The 26,501-nt window shown below is 38.6% G+C and overlaps 1 protein-coding gene across 1 annotated transcript in view; it reads right to left on the bottom strand.

The window, feature by feature from the left end:
- Positions 1-408: 408 nt before the first annotated feature.
- Positions 409-26,501, bottom strand: part of BCAS4 (breast carcinoma amplified sequence 4) — a 41,065-nt gene continuing 14,972 nt past the window's right edge. The window contains exons 4-5 of the mRNA XM_007432853.3: positions 23,378-23,512; positions 409-936 (exon numbers count right to left, since the gene is read on the bottom strand). Coding sequence (XP_007432915.2) covers positions 838-936; positions 23,378-23,512 — 234 coding nt within the window. The 3' untranslated portion in view covers positions 409-837. The remainder of the gene's footprint in view (positions 937-23,377; positions 23,513-26,501) is intronic.

The following is a 26,501-nucleotide window of genomic DNA, read 5'->3' as shown; positions in this document are numbered from 1 at the left end:
TCAAATCTTGGAGTAAATAGTACATAACAATTGTATATAGTTGCTCTAGTTGCAGACGACATAAAGAGAGGTATAAGTAGGACTGACTTAATTTTCAGTGTTTGTTTTGTCTTCAAGTCAGTGTTGACTCCTGGCGACTGCCTGGACAAGTCAGTTTTCTTGGCAACATTTTTCAGAAGTGGCTTGTCACTGCCTTCTTCCTAGGGCTGAGAGAGACCAAATTCACCAGGCTGGTTTTGGGCCTAAGACAGACTAGAACTCCTAGTTTCTAGACTATTGCCCTTAACTAGTACACCAAACTGGTTTTCATAGTGTACGTTATCTATTTTAATAATATAGAGTCTCCTGCTTGCACCAAATATACTTCAGAACTGTATTTATACCATTTAATACCACACTACACAACAGTTTGAATATTTCTGCCACTTTAATGGGGTTACTTTTTTTTCTTTTGAATACTAAGATATATAACTAGGTAGGTTACTTTTGAAACGAGATTTCTGCTCTGAAGCAGCCCAGGCATTTATAACAGATTTTAGCTATTACAAAGTGATAAAGCGGTTTCTTCACAGCGTGTCTTCACACAGAAAAATTTTCTTTCTTTTAAATCTTGTTTCCTGATTTTTATTTACATAAACGTGTCTCAAGTATCAAACACAAAGGTAATAAACAGCCTTTTCCCCTTCCAATGGACAGAATAGAATGCAGTACATTGGAAATAGCAAAGTTTCTTTTCCATGATGAATTTTGCCCTAACACAGATGCAAAACAGGAAAATGGGAAGGAGAATACCATATATGTTTATTTGTCTGTGAGGCTATAAGCTTAAATACAGAACTAATGGCTTTGATACTTGCTACCAATATATTTGATAGGAAAATAATCTTCAGTTCTATAAAGTTCAGGCAGGTTATAATTGTGCTGTGCAGCTGGAGTCTGAAACAAAAACACAAAAGTTAAGTTGGGCATCACAGAATTAAAAGATCTAATTAATAGTAAGTGAAAGTGCTCTTTGAACACAATGGAAGCAAGGACGTTTAAGAATATTTTAAGTACAGGTAAATTATCTTAAAAGTTACACATTCATTTGTATTATGACATTTAAATGAAACTCTCCGCTTTTGACTTCCACGGGGCTTTTCCTGAATGAAGGTTGTAATTTCAGAATTAATGCTATATTTAACTGAAAAAACAACCTTCAATTTGAACCAATCCCCTCCCACAAAAAGTACAGGGGGGGAAAGAACCCTCATTATTATTGTAGTTCAGCAAATCTAATGCCAACCCTTTCATTTTAAGTGTAAATTATTTGGGTGGGAGAGGGCAGTCAACACAAACTTGATTTATTCACAAAAAGGTCTAAACCTAGTTTTTATAACAAATTCCATTAAGATCTGTTTCCTGTCAGCTTTGCCTGCTGATGTGTGTATGTGGCAAATATTTCTTCATTATTTCTAATACATTTAAGTTTAACATCCTTGCTCTGTTCTCCACTGTGCTGTATTGAAAACTGCAGATTGCAATACAGAGGTTCTGGATGCAAAAAAGTTAGCTCTCAAGAATTGTGTATGGCAAAGCTATTGTATCTACAACAAACTCCATCCCACAGCTTGCAGATTTTGATACACAAAAAGCAAATGGGGTTCTGTAATCAGTAGGGAGATGATGTGCCAGATGCTTGAGTGAAAAGTCTTCCCCCTCCTGTTCTCCCCCCCATCTTTGACACCAGAAATAGGGTAGGTAAATTGAACCTGCACAGAAATTTAATCTTGCTATAAAGTTTTTGTGTCTGCTCATTTGTGGATTTTGTAACAGATTCCCAATATATTGAACCACATTTACCCAAACACAATGAAATTCATTACAGAATAAACGTAATAGTTATATAGAGTAAGAGAGGTATAGAGTCAAAAGCAGAAATTTATGTAGTAAATTTTTTATCTCCCTTTATGTGAGCGGGACCTAGAGGGATTATATGAATCCTGTAATCAAAAATATCTTCCTAAGGCACAATGGTTGTCATCAGTTTATTGCTTTTGTGGGACAACCGTCCATTTCAAAGCAGCATGTAGACCTGTTGGGGAGACTTTGCTGCCGGGATAAATCCCTTTCTTGACTATATTCTGCTCTAGGTTGAGCAGGCTGAGCCACAGACTTCATGATGCTTCCAACTGTGTTCATAATAAAAGATTGGGAAACTTTGGATACAGGACAATAGTTTAATACATTTTAAAGATTTTTCCCATCTTTAATCTGACACAATGCAATGATAGTGACAGACCAAGATGTTCCATCCAGATGTCGAAGGGAAAATCCTTAGCTGCTGCTCCCTAACCAGATGTAACAGAGAATGTGAATGACAAATGGCAATTGGGCATAGGTACAAAGGTAGGAATGCCACTCATCCAAATGTGCACCTGACACATCAAACCGAAAGGTACTTCATAGATGTGTTCCCTCTGCATCCCTTAAAGCACCTACATTTTGCTGATTTACTCTAAGAACAAGTCACCTGAGAGAGTGGTGTATCTTGTATTTTTGTGAGGTATGAGAAATGGGCAAAAGTACTGATAGAGATTTTCATATTCTGCTCCCTCCAAAGTGAATTCATGGGGTATTAAAAAAAATAGAACTTAACATTAAAAACAGCCCCTGAAAAATGCTAGATCATGCAGATGCCTGCTTTCCACACTTGGAAGTTGGAGCATTCTCAAAACAGCTAAGTGCACGCCAAATCATCTCCATACCACACTTGACTAGATTAGCATGAACTTCTCAAAGAATAAAGTAGGTCAATGTTTCAATCTGCCTTGGTACTGAAAAAGGGTTTCAAGAATTTCTATAACTCACAAACAGGCCCTTTTACATTTTGTTATGGATGAGTTAATAGATGAACTGGCCTGCTTAGTCAGATCGAAGTCATACGACTAGAAGTTTCTGGACGCATCACAAGTAGGGCAAGAAAGCAACGTACCCCTATCATCTGTTCACCTCAACTAGTAGTGCCTCCGAAAATAAAGCATTCATGCTTCTAAGAGTCTTCCCTGTCTTCACTTAGGTAAACAACCGAGTGGCTGAGGTTCTTGCTTGGGGGGGGGGGGGGCGGGAGCAGAAACAGAAAGCATTCCCCTCCTCAAACCAATCCTGCCTAGCTAGTAGGCGGCAGAGTTTTGGCATTTTTCTTACCAAAACAGTTGCAGAATCGCAATGTTTTATTGCAGCAGTTGCTTCTTTTGCAAGAGAAGCAGCACTGAAATTATTCTGCAGTGTATCTTCCCCCATTTTTCCAGGCTGGGCTAGGAATGACACTGCACAGTAGTTCCTCACAGGCTGATACCATTTTAAGCTGTTGCCAAGGAAGTAAGCAGGAGCATTCCACCTGTCAAGTTCTCAGCCTGCATCTCCTCAGCAACCATAAAATGGCATCCAGCAGAAACTTGCTCTCACGGGTGCCCATTGAGAATTGGGGAATACCCCTGAAGCATTCCTTACGACTTCTGTTTCCTTCTGCACTCAGCATGTCCTCTATGTACCACTGAAACAATAAGCAGCTGTAGAGCAGGTGGATGGATGGCAACTCTCAGACGTTCATCTCTGGAACCAGGCTGATGGTGTGGAAAGAGCCAAAGAGTCATTCTGAGGCCGAGGAAGTGTGGTGAAGCATGTGCGCGAGATGGTATGTGGAGGAGGGGCCAGCTGCCTCCTGGTTGAGTAAAGGAATATCCTGCTGTGTTGCTTAACGCAGCTCCAGTAGCTAAACACCAAAAAGAGGTGGCTGGAGAGCCCCTGGGAGTTCTCCTGCAATCCTTTTCAGAGAAGAATGTTAACTCTCTTACTTCTGAGACAGCAGCTGACTCCTTCCTTTCCTTCATTAATAAAAGATAAATGACCACCCAGGTTAAAATAATAAAAGAGCAAGAAAGGAATAGCCTTCTTTCCAAAGAAATCACCCTTTACCTTCACACACCCCACTTCTCCCTTATGAGACACTCCACTGGAATACTGCAAGAACCAACAGGCAGCCTTAAGGATTAAGCCTTTCACTTAAGAGCAGAGCTGACCCTTCCTCCTTTTCTGAGAGAGAAGCAATACTGACTAGGAACGGAGACATATTAGAAACAGAAATACATTCACGTGCTTTTGCTTCCTCTTTACCAGAATGCTTTTCAAGAGAATCATGTGTACAAAGTTGAAGTAGTAGTTCTCACTTTCTGTAATGAAAGGTCAACCCTTCTATTCCTTAAATTACTCTAGTCCACCCATATTCCTTCCCTGGCTTGGATTATTCACCTAAAGCAGTGTTTTTCAACCTTGGTAACTTTAAGATGTGTGGACTTCAACTCCCAGAATTCCCCATCCCCAGCATGCTGGCTGGGGAATTCTGGGAGTTGAAGTCCACACATCTTAAAGTTGCCAAGGTTGAAAAACACTGATCTAAAGCAACTGAAACAGAAGAAGTAACTTGGGACAAGATTTCCAGTTGGGTAGTGAGGGAGCTGCTAACTAGCGTCCTACTTAGAAACAACCTCTTCTAATCAGTTGCAGTAACAATAGGCTTAATGTTTAAAAGATCTGAAGAGCGCCTAACGCACTGTGATAATAGATATCAAATAGTGTGACATGAAACAGGCAGCAAGTATTCACACAAATGTACATTGATCATGCTAGCCCCAAGAAGGCTATTCAGATAGACAGGAGTTGTTGTTTGTTGCATCTGATAGGGAATATAGATGAGAACATGCTTGATCGGCATGCAGGTCTAGGCCACTTGATATTTTTAGTTAAAGATGGGGAGGGAAAAATCCCCAAAGCCAGTTATCATCTCCATTAAGAAGGCTCGTTTAGATTTTTTGCCCATCACCTTTGGCATTAATGTGCAGCTTTTTCCATGCAGGGCAGCAGATGGTTTCAGAACGATGTGCCAGGAGACATCCTTCCAGAAACAGTTGATGCGACCAGGACAAAAACTAAGTATGTCTTCATTTTATATGAATTGCAATTTAATTGTGAACAGTTAATAAGAATAGTCTCCTGTCATGCATTTAATAATTTCCCCTCTCTATCCAATTCAAATTACAATTTGATTCCAACTTTTTCAAGATTCTAGGAGCTGAAAACAAAGGCTTCTAGGAGCCATACACTGCCCCAGAGCATAGGTGAGATACATCTCTCCCCTATACTATGGAAAGCTACATCGGAATCTGAAAAACAGGTAAGAAATAGAAACTTCAAGAAATCACCTGGGCCAACAGATGCTGCATTCTCTAATCTCTAATTACATTACAAAACACAGGACTAGATTGGTGTTGCAAACTGCACAGCTAGATTAATTTCCAAAGCCCTCATTATACCAGTGACTTCTCCTAAACCAGAAGCTTCATACTGGTTCCTCTTTTAAGCCACAGACTTTCCTAAGCTTTCCTGTCATACCTATATGTTGATAACCTCTGCTCATTTTTAAATCTATATTTGTAATTAACCTGACAACCTCGGTATGTCTGCTGTCATTCTGAGCTTTGCATGAGAGGAGCTTGCTCTTGCTTCTACATGGTCTGTGCAGCTTGAACGCCAACAAAGACATGGTGGTGCTGGCTGAAAACGATGAATCAATATTTGAACAAAATAATATGGCTGCTTCAACCCAAAATATTAAATTAAAAGGTGTTTGAGACATTCTAATCTGGTTCTCAAGCAACGAGTGATTCTTCTACCCTGATGGCCAAAAATCAGGAGCCTGGTAGCACCTTTTCTAACTAGCAAATTTTATTAAAAGGCATGAGTTTTTGTGAGCCACAGCTCCCTTCATCAGAGGCATTCAGCCACATAACTTTTTGAAGGAAGTGATGGGAGTGCAGAACAAATCCCAACAACCTCCATTCAACACGGGGACAGCTTTGCTAGTGAGAGGCAAATAAAAATAGTTGGTGTATGGCTACAGGAAGACTCTCTCTCCCGCGCTCTCTCTCCCCGTGGAACCAGCACTGCAACACGGAGGGGGAAGGGCACTCCAAGCGGAAGCCGCAGAAATCATGGCGACTCCTGCAGGCTGAGCTGTGCTAGGTAAACTATCCTGGAGTACTGTAATAGCAACTGCTGGCCACAGCAACTGCAAAAAATATATATATCCAGCCAGGCCTGGAAAGCGCTGTTACTCCTACACACATATACAAAAATAATCCACATTCATATTTGGTGGTAACAGGAACCTTTGTAGAAACTGTTTTGCAGAACGTTCCACGTGCTAGGTACAGATGGGAACACAAAGGCAGTACTGCTATTGTGGAAATGGAATCACTTGATGTTAAACTGCTTTTGTTGCCAGGATCATCGTCATCCATGATCATCATCCACTTCCTAAAGTAGTTCTTAACCCTCCAAGTGCATGAAATCCATCACCTACGCAATGACCATCTCTGAAGGGGCTTCACTTCTGATTTAGGCAGCAGAGGACAATGGTATTTATGTATGTTAGCAGCTGATGTCTCTGCTTCTCTCTGAGCCTTTATGGTTTCCTTAAACACACACATAAACACACAACTTTAATTTGAGCTCAGGTCTTGGTTAGTAAGTGAATCCTATTATGGTGGTTAGCAGGTTCATGAAAAATAAATAATAGCTATTTTTTCCAGACGAAAAGACCACTAAGCCTTTCAGACCAACCCCTTATGTTTATCATTTGGATACCTGAAATAGTTGGTTGAACAATTTGGAATGAAATTTACTATCACTCATCTGCCAAAACTATTAAAAACTGAGACCTTAATTCCCAATACTATAAATAGCTATAGAAAGTGTGCTATCTGGCCTAAATGGCCACATTCATATACATGTACAGGAAAATTGAAAGTGCACTGTTGAAAAAAACCCAGTGATCTTTAATGCACATTATGAATTCTAATTATGTAAAAAAAATCCTACAGATGATTTTTGTTGCTACATTAGGTACCTATCCTGCCCCTTCCTTGCAATCTTTCGTTACTGTAGTCCTCTGTTCATATAATGTGAATTTATGTATATATGAGTTCTGTTCTAGTGATATAGCACACACATGGCATGTTATGCACTGTTTCCAGAACAGTAGAGAATCATTCAACACCTTGGGACTCTTAATTTTTTATTTTTAACATGCATACGTACATACATGAATAGACAGGGAGAAGGTGGTTTAAATATCTACCTTCTAACACATGGCTGTATGTTATTCCTTAAGAATTTCATAGCCTCTGAGGTGTTCACAATCTGGAGCTAGAAACCTACCTCTCTCCCACCTTTGGTCTCCTGCAACTGGCATTTAGAAGCATGCCACTCTCAAGCCAGAGGGAACACTGAATCTCCATGAATTTATCCAATCCCCTCTTACTCGTACATCTTTTTTAAAGCCATCCTCATGGAAGCACTATTGAAAATTCCTGGATTATAAATCCAAGTGTGGTTAAATCATAACACCTCTAGCAATAATGGGGAGACCAAATAAAGGCATTATTAGAGATTCAGAAGCTGATGCAATTTGGTATAAAAATAAATTTAAAAGATGGCTTAACAGTTTGGCTTGTGAGTGTGACTTTTGGTAGTAGCTTCTCAAACACTCTTAATTTTTGCTTTGACCATAAGTCATTCGCCTTAAAGTTACCTCTCTGACATAAGATGCAGTGTACTCTACGGCACCAGAAATGGAGCTAGTTCACAGAGTATACCACATCATTATAGGGAGCCAGATTTCAGGTTCAATTGGCATTTTACTACACTATAAAGTTGTTTATGTGTATACAGGGCAAATAGATTTAACTTGGCAAACAAGGTGATTTAAGAAAAGTATAGAGGATGCTGGTCATGAAAACATGGATTAGACACTGGAGTAAGCCAGAAACAATGCTAAGCAAGGATCACAAGACACGGTCTTGGAAGGCAAACAAATCCCAAATTAAATTGAGCTAAAAAACCCCTAACAACATGCTGCAAATCTAAGATCAGCAAGAGGGAACAAGACACAATTGATGCTTGAATTCAGAAACAGCTACTGGATTTAAAACAAGGAATATAAAGGCTTGATAGTTTTGAGGTACTGACCAAAATATCACAGAGATCAATAATAAGCTTGACTAATGAATAAGAATCTCAAATAGGGTTCATCTACTTGACTGGATTAGATTTCTTTGACAAAAGGTGTGTTATATGTAATTAACAGTACTGCTATGCAAACATAGTATACCCCATGGTTCCTTGACCCGTTGATCTGCCTTGGAGAGGCTAATAATTCAGGATTAATTTCTTCCCAGTTCTGAAACTCTTAGGCAGTCTCTGGATAGAAAAAAAATCCTTTTCAGATTAGCTACTGGTGGTGATTTGACAGGCATTTGAGCAAAATGGCAAGTTATAAATTGTATAAACAAAACCACAAAATGTTTACAATATTGACTTTTCTGAAAACAGCTTCCTTTAATCTAATCAATGGAGAAAGCAGAGTTTTAATTTCATCAATAGAGCAAACAAATTCACAGTGAGGCCCTTCAAAGAATGTTTCAGCTTTCAGAGACAAAAGTAGATGGATACCAGAGACAAAGCCATTTCTGTGATGGCACCCTAATTATGGGAGTAAACTTCTACATATATTCATCACAAGCATTTGATTATCTGTTGGGAACCAAAAGAATACGTCCTGTTCTCTTGATTTTTAATGCTATTTAAGAATTTCTAGTTTTATCAATTGAATAGTTTATTTGATGGATTTTTTAAAAGAGTGTTAGTGTTGTGAATTTTTATGGCAATTTCTGTTGCTTTATCATCAAAGCTTTATATAGAAGCTAGGGTACAAATGAGTTGAATAAGGAACAGTAGCCTGGGTTCTCTTCTCACTGTCTCTATAGATTCTTGCTTCCTGAAATATTTGTCTGGATGGAGTTCAGTGTAGAAAGCTCTGCATGTCAGGTTCGGTCAGCACGAGGTTTCAGGGAAGCACGGGGCTGCAGGGAAGCTCGCAACCAGACCACGCGGAATCCACCGGCGGTAGCTAGCGGGGAAAAGAGGAACCGAAAGCGCCGCTAATTAACGAGCCACCTGCGGCCAGCTAAACAGGAAAACCGCAGCGGAAGCTTTTAATTACGAACTGATAACGGCGCGAGCAAGCAAGGAACGGGGCCGCAGGGCAGCGAAACAAGATCGCAACGCAGCACAGAACCCGCGGGTCTGCACGTAGCAGGGAGGGGCCAACCCAGCCGGAGGGGGACTGGCAATCAAGGACAATGGACTCTGACCGACCCTGCCATCATGAACGATCAGGGGGGACATTGGGGGGCCTAATTGCCCACAGCCGCAACGCGATCACGAGGCGGGAAAAAGCGCGGGAAGGGGGGAATATAACAAGTGATGCAATTGTACCAAGCCAGTCCTGGCTTTGCTTGTGACTACTACGTTACGCATGAGTAAACCTTCTTTGTGAACCACACGTGTCACGAGAGTTTCTCTGTCGAACGGGGCAAATCTCACACTGCATACCACTGTACTACAGGGATTAAGGTGTTGGACTAGGATTGGGGAGATTAAGGTTCAAATCAGCATTCAGGCATGTAAGCTAATTGGGCCACTCCTTCTGCCTTAGCCCAACCTAGCTCAAAGATTGTGGGGGAAGAATGAAGAAAGAGCATTAACATATATAAATCAAATATAAATATATATTTATTATTTATATGAAATATGAACTAAAGTAGGACTGCATCCGGAGTAACTTTTGTTTTAGTGCAGCTACATGTTTTAATTCCTGGCCTTTTATTTCCCCCTCCTGGGAAGCCAGTGGTGGTATGAAGCCTGTTAGCTGGTTGTATTGTTACTCACTGTATGGATTAGACTCTCCCACAAATTACATTTTAACTGTTTTAATTGGTTTTTAATGGTTTTTATTTTAGTTGTTTATTTGTAATTGTTTATTGTTTTCTGTTTTCAAGTGCGTCACGTATGTGAGATGGGCAGCTATGTAGAATGAATGAATGAATGAACGAATGAATGAATGAATGGTCACCGTCCTATTTATATGACAGCCTTTAATTTCCAAAGGTCTTTGCAAACAATCAATTCATATATTTGGCATAAACAATCTACCCTGTCTCAAACAGATACAGTATGTGAGGAGAAAGAAAATAAAATAACCACTGTTTACTTCAACACCTGCCACCATCAGTGGACAATACAGCCCTCAACAGATCATTTTTGCAAGAATTTGCTCCACAACATATTGCAATAAAGTCTGTCTATCTTTGCCTTAAGATATATGGAGAAAAACTACAAAGAAGAAAGCATCAGGAAGATAATTATGGTAATAGAATTCAAATTGCATTTGCTAAGAACCCATTCAAAGTATCTGCAAATCTTACAACAGCTTAGGGTACTGTAAATACTATACAGAAAATCTCTCCAGTTTTTGTTTGTACTGATTTGATATACCAAGAATATATGGAATTTTTCGTGAAAGCAAAAAAAAAAAAAAACCCACAAAAAAACAAAAAACAACCACGATTATCTTTCCCAAAAGCATTAGGTTTGCAAATCATTACCAGATTTATGGGGAAGGGAAACTACTCAGTTTTATTGTGCAAGTTATGGGCATGAATGTCAATTACAAGTGCAAGATACAACCCTGATTCAGACCTGTATTAATTTATACTGCTGTCTTTAGGAGCAGCCAAGTTCCTTTGTAAAATCAAGTTCCTACTTTTAAGGATAATTACCCTAAACGTGCAATGCAAATGCACAAGGAAGGAGTAGTATCAATGGATTCGATAGGAATCCATTTTGCACATCCTTTTCTATTTTTATCAATCTGACAACACTGACACAAACACGTTGAGAAGAAAGTCTAGTTGGTCTTGAGCCTCCATCCTGCTTGATTATTCCTCAAGGAGCCATTGATTGCCGAACTTCTACATGTATCAAGCGTTTCAAGTGGAACAAACCCATTAATTTGTAAGCACTATTTAACTAACTGCAAGTTCATGACAGAAATCTACATCATCCTTAAAATCAGCATCAAGAGGCCCTGGCTACATTTTTTATGCTAATACTTGCCATCTGCTCATGTTGCATTTTCACCCCAGGAAATAAATTGGAATTGTATGACACACAGACACACACACACGCAGACACGCACACACAAACACTTTTAGTTAATGTGGAGCTACTGTGCACTTTTATATGTAAAGTTGAATGAAGCAAAGGAGACAGGCAGACGTCGCTGGCAAACTGAACCCGGGGGGGGGGGGGAGTGCCTTTTTAGATATTGCTTATTTTGTAAGAACAACTCTGGGAAATGCCTTGGACAGAGAGAAAAAGGAGAAAAAGTCTCTGCATATTTGATACTCCGACAGCCAGAAACTTGCCTTGAGAAAGGCTCCGTGGAGGAAGATGGGGGAAGGGCAGAGTGCTAAGGGGAGAGCAAGGAGTTGCTGCAGTGGAGGCGAAGGAGCGATCGGTTCAACGTTACGACTCCTTCAGGCTACAGTGGAGAAGTAACTTTGCTGCAACCACCATTACCTCACAGGCAAAACTGGCAGCTGCTATAAAAAATGGCCCCCATCTTCCCCAGCAGAAGCGATATGTGCCTACCTACACCCATACCCTACCCCTACCCCAATCCCCCTAGACTTGAGACTTACTCTTGGACAATTATCAGAAATCATTCTTAAAATTAACAACTCTTTGAAATTATCCAGGGAAGTTCAATAGTGCTTTTTTTTTAAAAAAAATAAAATAAGATATCTGAGCTATCACTATGGAAAGGATCAAATTGCCAAATCCCAGTCTAGTCCAATCCAACTGAGGATACTCCTGCCATTCCTCTTAAAAATGTGGCTTCTAAATCTGAACAAACAGTAGGGAAGGTCTTCCTCCTACCATTAACTGGGTGATTCTATTATAAAGCTCTAAGCAGAAAGCTGGCTTTCTAGAAAAGATGATAAAAATAAAAGGCAAGGTAATCTACAGATCAGTTTCTTGTATTCTCAAATACACTCCCAAGGATGTGCCTTCTAGACTTTCATAATGTAAAACAATTAGTAATGAATTCTGAAACACAGCAGAACCTGACATGGATGGGCAACTCCCTAGGCTAAAATGGATCTGGTCAGCACGTTGTGTGAACTAAGCCATTACCTTAATCCATAAAATAGTTTGTCATGTGAACACTGAAATTGTGCTTGGTTAACCTGCCCAGCAACTTTTATTAACTCAGTCTCTTAGAATCTACGCAGAGTTTGGGGGATGTTCTCATAGCCAATTTAGCTTTCTAGCGTCTATTTCTTTTGCATCTCTGTCTCAATCTCAAATCAGATTTTATTAATGAAGAAGGAAAATAGTTTTCTGACAGATTTCAGCTCTTTTTTGTAAAGTTAATCATATTGCATTAACTTTTAGGGCATTTCAACCAACTGATTTGAAACTTAAAAAAAAAAGTGTAAAGAAGCCTAATTATTTTATGCAGCTCAGGCATTTATGTAAACTAAAATATATACTTGTATTTGTATAACCCATAACAGCGTAACCCTAGCATATCCATGTACATTCTGTCAAACTTGATTTAGTACTCCAACATGTTAAAACACATGTTTAAATCCAAATTGGACATTACTTTTTTTAAAGTCCCGAGTTTGGAGTGAGTCATATTTTGAAAGACAATTGTTGGTGGTATAACTACAGTACACCATGTACACTGGAGTGCGTTAGAATTGGGCAGCTAATAAATTTGAACAAACAAACAATGTGTTTTGTGTGCAAAAGATTCTGGATTCAATTCCTGTAATTTCTGGCCAATGCTTGATTCTAAAACTTTGGAAAGTTGCTTCCAATCAAATGCTTGCAAATTTGAGCAAGGTGTGAACCAATGGTCTGACTCAGTATATTATAATCCCATGTTCAACTTCATGCCAGTTATGCAAGATGCAACAGGCATCTTCTTCTGAGCATGGCAACGGCTGTAATTCAGTACTAAAACTAATCGCTTTCACACCTCATGCAGAGTCAGTATTACCTGTACACAGCAGGATGTTTATAGGAAGGGAGTGAGGGCAGAGAAATGCTTTGGGCTCCCCTATCCTTTAATTAATTTTGTCCCAAAGCATATTAGCAGTTCTCTAACTGAAGCACTTTTCAGATGGCAGCTATAAATTGCCAGTCAAAATGTCGTTTCCTTCCAGGTCTCACCAGCAGTAATGTGATTTTCAGAATGGAAATCTGGGGGCAATACCAGACTAACATCAGTTCTGCAACCAAGCTGAACAATTATTACTCTGAATCAGTACCACTTTTTGAATACGTACCTTCCTGCTTGTTAAAATACTCAAAATCTGTATAAGGCAGGGAAGTGGGAAAGGAATGAAAAAACCAATTTAGAATTTTTTCCAGCACAATCAGCATTGCTGCTAACTGGTTCCAGATGTTTATAATCCTAACCAGGGATAGCTGGTATATGCAAGAAGTGGGGGTCTGCAACTTCCCTGACTTCTCTTTAAATAATCCACCCAAAATTCCTCCTGCCTTCTTCACCTCAGCACTGAAGATAGAAGCTTACTATATTGCTAAATGTAAATGGATTTTCCAGATTCAAAGACAGAATAGCCCTGAATATTCAGTTCTGGGCAGGCATATCTTTACTTTAATACTGTAGATGAATACCAACATCATGGAAATAATTTTCAGTAAGATAGTGTAGAGGACTGATTTCTGCTATAACGTTGTGATCCTGATCCAAACCAGGGAGTTCTCAACAACGGCTTTTCATAAAATATGGAAGAACAGGAGATGCACAATTTCAGGTTTCCATCATTCCATTTGGTTTGGCCTTAAATACAATGTATTTCCCTTCACAATGCACTGTATTATGCACTTTTGATAGTAGTTGTAGAATTAAATGATTTAGCATAGGATTCGCCTCTACTGGCACAAGATATCTATGATTCCCAGTAAGTTAAGAAAATGAATAATGTGATGGGTAATATAACACCTGTAAAACTTGTAAAAAGAAGAAATCTGATTGCTCTGTTACTAAACCAGACTCCTAATCTCTTTTTTTATGAAAGCATCCACTTTCCCTAAATCTAAATGTAAACGCCCTGAGCTCGGCTCTCTAACTGATATGTTGCAGGAAACCGACAGCACAATACATACATTCATCACATTCAAAATGAATATTGCAATGCAGGCTTATTGATTATGTGCCATCAAGTTGTTTTCGACTCCCAGCAACCACACAGATTTTCTCCATGATGATCTATCCCTAACCTGGTCTTTCAGGACTCCCAAGAAAGCAGTCATCAGCACTATAACTGAGACCATCCACCTTGCTGCTGGTCGTCCTCTTCTTCCTTTCTTCCCACCTTTCCCAGCATTAGAGCCTTTTCCAGAGAGCTGAGTCTTTGCATAATGTGTCCAAAATACGGTAATTTGACCTTGGTCATTTGTGTCTTGAGTGAGAACTCTGAGTTGATTTGTTTGATGATCCATTAGTTTGTTTTCTTGGCTGTCCACGATATTCTCAGGAGTCTTCTCCAACACTAAAGTTCAAAAACATCAATACTCTTCCTATCCTGCTTCTTCAAAGTCCAACTTTCACTTCCATAGATTGTCACTGGGAATACCATGGCTTGCATGATTCTGATCTTTGTAGGTATAGAGACATCACTGCATGTGAATATATTTCCCAAGCCATTTATGGCTCCTCTACCAAGTACTAGTTTGTGGCATATTTCTTGACTGTTCCTTTACTGTTGATGGTTGAACCTAATAGGCAGAAGCTATCCACCGCTTCAATATCTGCATTGCCAGTTCTAAGGCTGGTTGTTCTACCTGTTGTCATTAGTTTGGTCTTCTTTATATTTAATTTCAGTCCCATTTTTTTCATTTTGCTTCTTGACCTGTATTACTAGGGCTTGCAGATCCTTTGCATTTTCAGCTATCATAGCAGCATCACCAACATAGTTATCATCAACCCTAACTTGTCTTAACCTTTGGTGGTACTTGGATGTTGCTGTCTTCCTTGCCTCCTCGTTGTGATTCTCAAAACAGATAGATAGATAGATAGATAGATAGATAGATAGATAGATAGATAGATAGATAGATAGAGATTTTATTGCTGATGTAGTTTTATATTGTTAATCGCTATGGGTTAATTTTACCAGGAACAAGTAAAATATGCCAAATACTTTTATTTAGACACCATAATCCAGTAGAGGAGGTCCACATCAGTATCCTTAAATAGCAATTTGAGGACAATTCATGATCATCTTCAACCTTGCTAACATTTTGCTGCTAAGGACAAAAACCAAAAATGACAGAAATTCAGGAACTGGGAGGTATGGGGAGGTTGCAGTTCCTCCAAATAGGGAAATACATTATGCATAAGCTCCCCAAAGCCTTAGAGTTTCTTTTTTTCAAAAACAAAAAGAAAATTTACCAGTTTCAAGATAATGCAGCATAGCCAGAAACAAACTGACTCAGCTCCAAACACAGCAGAGATTATGGGTCACAGAAATTCAGAGCTGCTTTAGAACTGGCACAAAGTTCTCATAAAGTGACCTCAGACTACATTTGGTAACTCCATTAATTCATAAACCTAAACCAGAAAGTGGTTTGTTTTGGCTCTGCATAAAACTTATGGCTTGTTCAACAAGCAATGGTTTTAAAAACCCTGCTCAGTATTATGCATGAATATTGACTATTTTCTCCACTTCTGAATATTGACTATTTTTCCCACTCATGACTAACAGAGACCCCAACTTTGCTGAAATGATGTAAAGCCTGTCCTCATTACTGTTACTTTGGCATAATGATTGTGGGATGACTCTAGAAGTTGCTAGTGGGAAAATGAACAAGGGAACAAATTTCCACCAACTTTCTAGGCACCCCTGCATAGAACCAAAATGCCAACTGCAACCCATGCTCTGAATATTGTAGCCTGCACACAGTTGGCACAAAATAACAGAATGTAATAATTTTCCAACTGCAGTCAAGGCTTACACAAGGCTAAGTGAAGGCTGGCGGGGGGGGGGGAGCGGGGGGAAGGGGGAATAGAACATAGTGTTGTCACACAATTTTTCCAAGCTATCGCATAATTCAGAGTTTGGTTCTCCAACTTAGTTCGGCATCTCTGGCACTGCTCCAAGAAGCAGTTTCAAGCAGAGTTGCCAGGAAGGACAAAACTTAACAGAAATTATTTGGTCTTCTGGCTTTGGGGGAAGCAAAGGCCTTTTCTGAGCTTGGCGTGTTGTGGGAACAGACAGATCAGTCTGTTTTAGTCCTTGTCAAATGCACACGCATTCATAGAGTGTGTAAAGACCCCACACTGAATCTCCTTTAAACAAGTAACATACCAGAAAGTTTGACCTTTGTAACAGACAAAATGCACATTTTGGATGCATTTAAAATTAAACGGTGCTGTCACCTGAAACCAGAGTGTTTGTTTTCAGGCTAACCTCCCTTACATTTTTTTTAACTGAGGCTTGTATTGCAGAATTCATAGAAAAAAAAATGTACACAGATTCATGGTTTAGCTCTAGAAGTATAAATCAGGGTAATTCACTTAACAATCCAAACCTAACAACCGCTGGCTGATCAGTGTGCCAGATATTTCTTTGCAGCCCGCGAGGATTTTTAATTTACCAACGTGGTCCTTTCTCCTCTACACGTTGTGCAGGCCTGCTCTAAATTGCCATGTCCCGCTCAGACCATAATGCAATATTACAGCATATTCCAAGGCAGATCTTGAAATTCATTCACTGGAAAATCACCATCAAAATTTAAATAATTCCAAATGCTTTTCAGTGCTTGCTTGCTTTTTCTTGCAAAACTAATTTTTAAACAAGTATCTCAAACTCAGTCTCAGAGAACAGACAAGTGTGGTAAACACTTAAGACATTTTTTTTATATCTATGCATGCTCATTTGTCCTGTTTTCATTCTTTTGTTACTGCATTTTACACACAGACTTTCCCATTCACAAAGTTACCCCAAACTAAAAAATAGTTAGGATGTAATATTTTAAAAAATTACCAGAGTTCTATTTGCACGAAAGATAGCATCAACCATTTAAAAATGGTATCCAAAAGCATGAATAATCCAATTTGACCTGAAGTAGCTATATCACTCAGCCACAGAAATGGAGAAAGAGATTAACAGGGGCCTGAACCGAGACTTGCATGAAGGGGGGGAGGGTTGGCAGGAAAGCAACAAAGCTCACAAACCAGATTAGACACAGGGCTGAAGCAAAATTGAAGTAAGAAGTAAAATACCAACAGAAGAGAATATATGTAGTCAGGGTCTTAAGCAAACCAAAAGACCCAGTAGCCCAACAAGAAAAAACAGGAGATCTACAATGTACAGTGTAAGGACTGTAACAACCACTATGTAGGACAGACAGGCAGAAGGCTAGCAGAGCACATCCACGAACACCAACTAGCAGTCAGAAGACACAATGAAAACTCCTTAATCTCACAACACATGGACAGACTCAACCATAGTTTCAACTGGGAAACTGTCAGTGTCTTAGACCAAGCTAAATCCAAAAATGCTAGGGAATTCCTGGAAATTCAGACAAGGTGCCCATCAATGGGCACAAAGAGATAAACATCTACACACTATTCAAAAAAGACAATAAAAAGGAAACAAAAGACCAGAACATCTCCTCACCAGCAATCATCACCCAGATAAGCAGGGATAGACACCAAGATTATCACCAGACATACAATCAAGCAGTAAACAATACCCTAATCAAGGAACTACCAGAGAAAAAACAACACACACACACACACACACACACAGCCCTACCAACACTGGCAGGGCATGCCACAGTATATAAACAGAGAGCAAACCCCACTCCATTCTAGCACTGAAGTTGTTACCTAGCAGAGTAATGAAACGTTTGCAAGAAAACAACCAATCCCAGAGAACTCCAGGGACTCCACAAGAAGTAAAGTTTTGCAATCCATGCAAACCTGTTCCAATGTATTTAAGAAGGGAATGCATCCATTTCCAATTTTTTCCAAAATATTTTCCTTACACTGATTTATTCCAAACTCATGATGATGATGATGATGATGACGACGACAACAACAACAACTGTGGTATTGCCCTTTCTAAACAACAATCAGACAGGCAGGCAGACTACAGCTGGTCCAGAATGCAGCAGCATTCATGGGATCCCACTACTTTGCAAGCTGCACTGTTTATCAGTTGGCTGGTTATCTGAGGGACCACACCATCTAGTGTGATCAAACAGTGTGGGTACACTCCAGCTCCCATCCATCAAACCGTGGCATCTTGAGGGACCCAGGGGGCATGTGTACTCGGTTGCAGTGCCTGCCCTCTGGAACAATATCTCCCCAGAGATTTGTTCAGCTCCCATCCATAGGGCATTCTTGAAATTACTAAAAAACGGATTGTTCTCCCAGGCCTTGAGATAGGGTGATAGTTTCGTTTTGTCTGCCTTAACATTGGGTGTTTATTCTTCTGGTCAACTGTGTTCCCTTTTTTTTTATAAGCATTGGTTTTTCTTTTATTTGTAAGTTGCCCAAAGTAATTGAGAAGTTGGGCAGTCTCACAATTTAAATAAATAAATAAATAAAACTTCATTAATGCAATTCCCACATTTCTTGATACTTATACCCTTTGTCAGGAAAGCCCACAATTTTTTTCAATCACAGATTGTGTTTTTCACCACAAAATAACCCAAATTCCATATACATTCAGAGTCACCCAAATTTCAAGGCTAAGCATTGGTAAGAACTCAAAATTTGTGACACCTGTGGCAACTGGGCAACCATAAATTGAATAAATTGAACAGAATTCTAGATTTCGTGTTAATTTATACTTTGGAAGTATTTGGGAATTAAACCATTCTCTAAAAAATGCATTATTTTACCTTTTCAAATGTTCCTCTCAAAGACAAAATGGGCTGTGTTTTTGTTAAAAAAACACATACTTATACACAGATAGTTCTGAACAATTCATTTTCCATTTTAGGAAAAAAGTTGATAGTATCTGCAGAAGCTTTGTTGTCTTTCTTCTGAGCTTCCTGGATGGCTTATGCCTGACTACTGAGACAAAATATTGATTTTTTATATTTATTTTGTCAATATTAACACTCCACTTTTTTTCTCTCTAGTCAAACATACTCCTTCACATAGGCATACTGATTTTGGAATGTAGACCTCAGCACATCACAAGTCCTAATGCAGCCCCTGGCCCAAAAACCACTGTTCACCCCATTTTAAAGCTATGATATAGGTTATGCATTGTTGTTCCATATTTTATGATTTTTTTAAGTAAGTGAATTAAAGTCTGTTTCAAATTAAACTTAACTTCTGATAATTTAATAGACATATCCATGTCATTTTCTCAACAGCACTACCAAAATAGTCTGACACTGTGTCCTTCCAAGATGCCCTGGTGTTCACCTGAGGTCTCCCATCTTACTAGCAACCAGGACTGACCCCACTTAGCTTCTGAATCCAGACAAGGCCAGCCAGATGCTGCCACCAATCAGAACTGATTTTTTATTTTTCTCTATAAAATGCTTGCTCAATTAAAAAAATCTAGCCCCCATCTTGTGTCACACAGTGATTAGCCAACCTATAGTATAATCTCACTTTTATTCCCCCAGCATTAATAATCGAAAAGTATATTGGTACTCAGTTAGCAGGTAGCATTCTGCCATTACTTCCAACCTGAGCTAAAGCTTATCTTCTATTAATATGTCTAGCTTTTGAATGATGACGATGCTATCCATCCAATTGTGTCCGCTTCTCGGCAATTCTATGAACCATCTCTCTCCACATTTTCCGACCTTGTATGGCTTCTTTCAGTTTTTTTATGCTCTGGTTGGTGTCTAGCCACTGTATTTTTTGGTGGCTTCATTTCCTTTTATTCCAAGCATAACTGCCTTTTCCAGTGAATTTGATCACGTGACATGGCCGAAATAAGTAAGGCATAATTTTGTGATTTTGTCTTTCAGCAATATGTCTGCTTTTATATGCTCCAGAACTTGCTTGTTTGTCACCTTTGCTGTCCAAGGAATGTGCAGGAGCCTTCTCCAACACCACAGCTTGAATGAGTGATTTTCCTCCTGTCTAGTTTTTTTCATGGGCCAAGTTTCACAACTGTAGGTAGGTATGGGAAATATGATAGTGCAGATTAATCTGCATTTAGTTGCCAGGCTGGTGTCCTTGCTTTTCCATATTTGATTCATGCTCATCATTGCTGTGCAACCGAGTGCGATTCAACACTTTATTTCTGGACTGCATTCACTGCTTGATCAAGCTGTAATCCTAGGAAAGTAAATTCTTGGATGCATTCAATCTTTTCACCATCAATTGCTATTTTGACATTTCCATTCCTTGCAGTGGTTACGAGCTTGATCTTTTTGATGTTCAAGAAGAGGTGAAATTTTTCACTTTCTTCTTTAATTCTTCTGATCAGATGTTTCAGGCCTTCTTTGGTTTCTGAGAGGAGAAACCCATCTGTTCTTGACACCCTGTTGGTCAGACAGTTCTTTCCCTTGCTTGTTTCTGATGTTTTTATGAGCAGTAAATGGTGTCCAAATCCTTTTGACTTGCGCAAATGCATTCCTGATGTGGCCCTTCAGCATATTGAAGATGGTTGATGTTCCTTCCTCCAATCTTTACTCCAGCTGTTGATTCTTCGAGTTCCAACTTCCTCACGATCACTTTGGCGTAACAGGTTGAATAAGGAAGGTGCAACCTTGCTGCATTCCTTTATCTATCTTGAACCAATCAGTGTCTCCATATGATGTTCGCACAGTGGCTTCCTGATTTGTGTGCAATGACTGCACCAACTTAGATTTGCAATATGGTCACAAGTGCCACGATCCCTTCTGAAGCCGGCTTGAACTTCTGATAATTCCCTTTCGATGGTTGGTGCCAGAAAGTGTTATATGATCTTAAGGAAAATCTTGCTAGGTGAGGGATAAGGGTAATTGTGCAGTAACTGGAGCAGTCCTTGCAGTTGCCCCTTTTTTAGCAATGGAATGAACAATGATCATTTTCAATCCTGTGGCCATGTATTTGTTTCCCAAACTTTCTGGCACAAGGCTGTGGTGGTTGTGGATGGCACAGGCCACAGCAATTCTGCAGAGATGGTATCAACACCTGGGGCCTTCTTTTTTGGCAGTTGGCTCACTGCCCACATGACTTCTTCCTGAAGGATGGCTGGTTCTATTTCTGCTTCCCTTCCCTCATCATCCTGAGGATACTGGGCCTCTCTGCTGCTGGCATATCTGTATATTCTCACCATCTGTTCTTGACACCCTGTTGGTCAGACAGTTCTTTCCCTTGCTTGTTTCTGATGATGTTTTTATGAGCAGTAAATGGTGTTCAAATCCTTTTGACTTGCGCAAATGCATTCCTGATGTGGCCCTTCATGCAGTCCTCTTCTAGCAGCTTGCAATGCTGGTTCCAGTCAACTTTGTTGTTTATAGCCTTTGAATAAACCCATCTAAACTTGCTGGCAATCATTGCAGCTTTGGGCTGCAAATTCTATAACTGAAATGTGTGCATCATGAAGAAGTACTTCATTTTTTTCCTTCGTGGGGCAAGAGAGAAAGAAAGCTCTCCTTATTTATGCATAATTTGACATCTTTAATGGATGGGTATCCCTCCTGAACTATAAAACAAAAACTTGGGGGTGGGGGCTGGGGGCAATAGAGGGAGTGATGACCCCTTCTGCAACTATTTACTATTGGTGTGAAAACAGAGTCAGGGGAAAAAAATGAACCATGAACCTAAAATGATAGTGTTGATTCATAAATCCATACTTAAATATCTGGGTATAAAAGAAAGAAAGGTGACAAACAGGGAACATTAGATAACAATAAATATTTTAAACAATAATGTTAATGTAATATGCTCTTTGTTCATTCACTATATACCTATTACTCCTAAGACACCCTCACGTATCATTTGCAAAACATTTGCAATAGCATGTGCTTTCTTTGCTGTTCTCTCCCGCATTAATCTATCCATCATACTTATTTATTAGAACTCTGTATAAATTTATAGAAAGTATTTCTGTTATTTTTACCATGTATGAAAGTTGATATGATAGACAAAGGCAGAACAAGAACATTTTGGATGTTCTTGTTCAAATATGTAGCCAATACAGAGATTTTATTTTTATTTTCTAGATGCAGCTTTACTTTCCAACTTCTAGTGGTAGGTATTGTTCTGAAACTATATGAAATTGTTGTCCGAATATAACTCAAGCAATAAAACTAAAACTGTAAGACCATTTTAAATGTTCATACGCCAAGAGTGACAAGAGTGTTTGGTTTTTATTCTATTTTTACTGTATTTTATATAAAATATAATATATATATTATATTTTATTATATATAATAAATATAATAAATAAATATATAATATTATATAAATATAAGCCAGCAAGGCTGGCTGCAGAATTCTGGGAGTTGAAGTCCACCCATCAGAAAGTTGCCAAGGCTGAGAAACCCTGCTCTAGATACATTCACTTCATGCATTTCCTTTCTTTATGGAGCCAGGAAAGTATATCCTGTCCTTCACTCCTTGTAATATTAAGAGTTTTTGAACTTTATCCACTGGATTGTTTATTTGGCAGATTTTTGGACATTTATTAATCTTACTATTAAGTTTCTACTGTTTTTTTCCCCATCATTTGAAGACTTTCTTTATATAAAAGCTAGGATACAAATAAATTAAATAATAAACCATACCCAAGGTTCCCTCCTCACTGCCTGTCTCCTTACTCACTGGAATATTTGTCCGATCAAAGAAGGAGGATGCAGTGTAGGATGAACTGAATACCAATATGGTATAATGGAAAAAGCACTGAACCAGGACTGGGGTTCAAGTCCACCTCAGACATGGAGGTTCACTGGGAGGGCCAGTCAGTTGCTCACAGCCCACAGGCTTGTTCTGGTGAAATAACTGAAGGAGGGCTATTTCTGCTGCTTGTGGAGGAAAAGCAGGATATAAATCCAACAAATAAATACTCAAATTCACACAATGCGGTTACTTAAACCTTTCAAACAATTTTAGTTTCTGTATTCAAAATGATCAGGATAACCCAAGGTCCTAGTTCAGGAACTGCTGTGAACTTAAATTCAAATGGTGATATAAGGAATAGAAACGCCCTTTCTCTGTGTTCTAGGTGCAGACGAAGCGAACCTGTACAAATAAACTGTCAGAAGCTTTGGGGCAGGGTCTCAAAATACAGTTCTGAATCATCTGTGAAAGGCTCCCCTAACAGAAAATAATTATCTATGGCAGAAAAGGAATCCTTTTTGGAAAAATGACAGAGGAAGTATTGTTCAAAGCTGCTTTTTCCCACGTCTAAAAATTTTTCCTACTTACTTTTTTAAATAAAGGGAAAGCCACTGACCCAAGCAGCTTCTGCACAGAAGAGGGGAAACCAGCATGAGCCTTCTCTGCTTGGAGAATTTGTTCTTCTAGGAAAGAAACATGATGTCCAGCCATTTTCACAAATGCCTAAGAGGCAGAAACAGATTAAGTCAACAAGATTATTGGTCTGATATCCTAATTTTGAAAAGACTTTTCCAAAGTTACGTTGTTTTTTTCAGCAACTGGAATATCTGTTTGCATGTGATAGTCATACTGAAATTATGTATGACATATGACCAATAGACTGAAGCAATACCGATCCCTCTTCTGTTTGTTATTAGTAACTAAAAAAAAATAAATGGAAAAATCCATGATGTAAACTACAGTTTGTGCTAGTCTCGTTTTCTCAAGCTAGTTATGTCTTAAATATGATTAAAAGAAAAAAGAAAAGAAATCCACACCTCTCTCCCAGATACTCCCTTGTATCCTTTATGAATGGTATATATTGGGCCATATTCCCTTATTACCAACTAATAAATCTTTCAGATCTGAACAGAGATTCACTTAGTAGACTGGATACACATAACACAGAAAGTCAGGAGAGTAGTTTTTAAAAGTATTTTTTAAAATTGCTCATGATTTCCTTCTATCTGAAAAAACAAAATATAAAATCATAATGAAGAATTATACTGACGGCATATAAAAAGCTTATAACGTAGCATAATAATTCAGTTATAATTGGCCTCCAGAAGAGTTTATTATTTTCTGAATACACTAAATGTGTGTCAATATACTGCATGGACCTCTTAGTGTTATGCTGATATTATGCTGGCTTAATAGCATGAAGATTACAGATCCTGGCTTGTATAGAACAATGTGAGCAGATTTGGGGTAAAACTGAGTTTTGGCTGTACTTAAAAGAATTAATTAAAGAATTGATTTCCCAGAGAAATAAATAGAAAATGGAGGTAAGTCATTTCAAACAGAGTGAAATTTATTATTATTGTTGGTCACACAGTCAACCAGATTTTTAGACTGGATTTGGCATTTCCATCCACCTATCAAGTCCTTCCCAAGGACCTGGGATAGGCAGATGTTGTTGTTTGATGGTGTTAAAGGTATCGTCACAGAATGTTCCAAGTAAAGCTGCCTTTTGCAATTGACTGGTGGTGATTTTGTCAATGCCGATGGTGTTCAATTGGTGCTCCAGATATTTTGGGATTGCACTCAAGGCACCTATAACAAGGTACATTCTTTGCTTTATTTTGCCATTGTCATTCTACTTCTATTTGCAGGTCTTTATATTTTGTGATTTTCTCCAGTTCTTTCTCTTCTATTGTGTTGTCTCCAAGTATTGCAATGTCCACTATCCAGACTTTTTTGTCTCCCCGTCCCCCTCCCCCTTCTCTTCTTCTTCCTCCTCCTCCTCCTCCTCCTCCTGTCACTATTGTTACTATTGTTACTATTATTATTTAAGTTTGTATGCCACCCAACTACCAACAACTCAGTTTACAAATTTAATAAATAAATAAGAAATTACAGGGTGCTACAGAAATATGTGGAATTATGCAAATACAAAGTATGAAGAACAATGCTTAGTACAATGAAAAAGTGAAAAGACTTGGATAAGAAAAAATGTGTATAAGAAAATGGTTGCTGCAAAAATGAGAATGAGTAAAAATATATAAACAGAATGTGTATTTAGAGGAAAAGAGAACTGCAAAGAATGTAGTTACAGAAAGCAAGGAGTGGTTAAGATTAAAAGGGCTGAAAAAATGTAGCAGAATTTTGATGCCAATAAGCAATTCCTTTGGAAGTAGGTGAAAACAGCTAAACAAGGAACAAATGAATAAAAATAATGGAATTATTTGGGATGATACTGAAGTGAGGGAATTATAGTGACTGTCAAACAGTAGAACAGAAACAAATGCAATGTTAGTATTTAAGAGAAAATGTTCAAGAAGAGGAAGTCATAAATGTTGTAAGGATGCTGAAAATGTGTATAGTTATAGGTGCAGATGGTCTAATTGGAGAAATATTAACATATGGTAGTAGTTTGTTTATGGAGTAGCTATGTGGCTTGTTTAAAGACAGCATTTAGAGAAAGGGAAAAGTAACAAGAATGAATGCAACAACTACAAAGGGGTTAGGTAATTAAGTATGACTGGAAGGTGTCCAGCAAAATTCTAATTGATAGAAGAGGAGAAGAGATCTGATTTTTGATCTTCAGCAGGTCATTAGGAACTGTAGGAATGCAAGACAATTCTTTATATGTTTGTTGATTTAAAGAAACTGTATAATAAAGTGAGTACCCTTGAATTGTGGAAAGTAAGAGACAAATGTGGAATTGAAGGCCTGTTGCTAGATAAGAGTGTTATACGATGTAAAGAAAGCTTAAGTGAAACACTTAGGAAAAGGATAACCATGAACGAGGACTAAGAAAAGGATGTGTGATGTCTCCTTGGTTAACTTTTTGATGGATAAATGGAGAAGGCATGTTTTTAGTGATTGAATGTGCTATCAAGTTCCTGTTGACTCTTAGTGACAAAGTAGACAGATTTTTGCCATGACAATCTGTCCTTAACCTGGTCTTTCAGGTCTTCTAATGGTGCATTCATCACCACTGTAACTGAGTCTATCCACCTTGCTGTTGGTTATCCTTTTCTTCCCTTTCTTTCCACCTTTTCCAGCATTAGAGCAATGTCACAACTATATTAGTGGGGATGTCAATATGCAAGTACTTTTCTATGCAGATAATGCCATGTTGTTAGCTAAGGGCTTGAATGATTTGCTGGAACTGGATGTAACAAAGAGTATGGATCTAAAATTTAATGTATCAAAGATCAAGTTTGATACAGAAAACTGAGTGAACAATCACAAGTTATTCATAAATGGTGAAAAATTAGAGTAAGTAAATGAATTTGCATACTTTAGTATAATGCTTACTAAGGGTGGGAGAATGGAGAAATTTTAATGTATGTTAAACACTGAGAAAAAATAGTGGTTAATGTATGATCTCTTGCAGAAAGTGAATGGTTGTCAAAATAAGCAAAAATGAGTGCACCCCCTGTGTTACGTAAGAGTTGGATATGACAGGAGAAACATAAAAGTAAATCGACTGCAATGGGCATGGGGT

Source organism: Python bivittatus, unplaced genomic scaffold (assembly GCF_059951505.1).
Source record: "Python bivittatus isolate LINGU-HERP-01145 unplaced genomic scaffold, Pbiv_v1 ctg000700_np1212, whole genome shotgun sequence".
Lineage (NCBI taxonomy): Eukaryota > Metazoa > Chordata > Lepidosauria > Squamata > Pythonidae > Python > Python bivittatus.
Note: the sequence above shows the minus strand (reverse complement) of the source record. Positions and strands in the feature narration are given on the sequence as shown.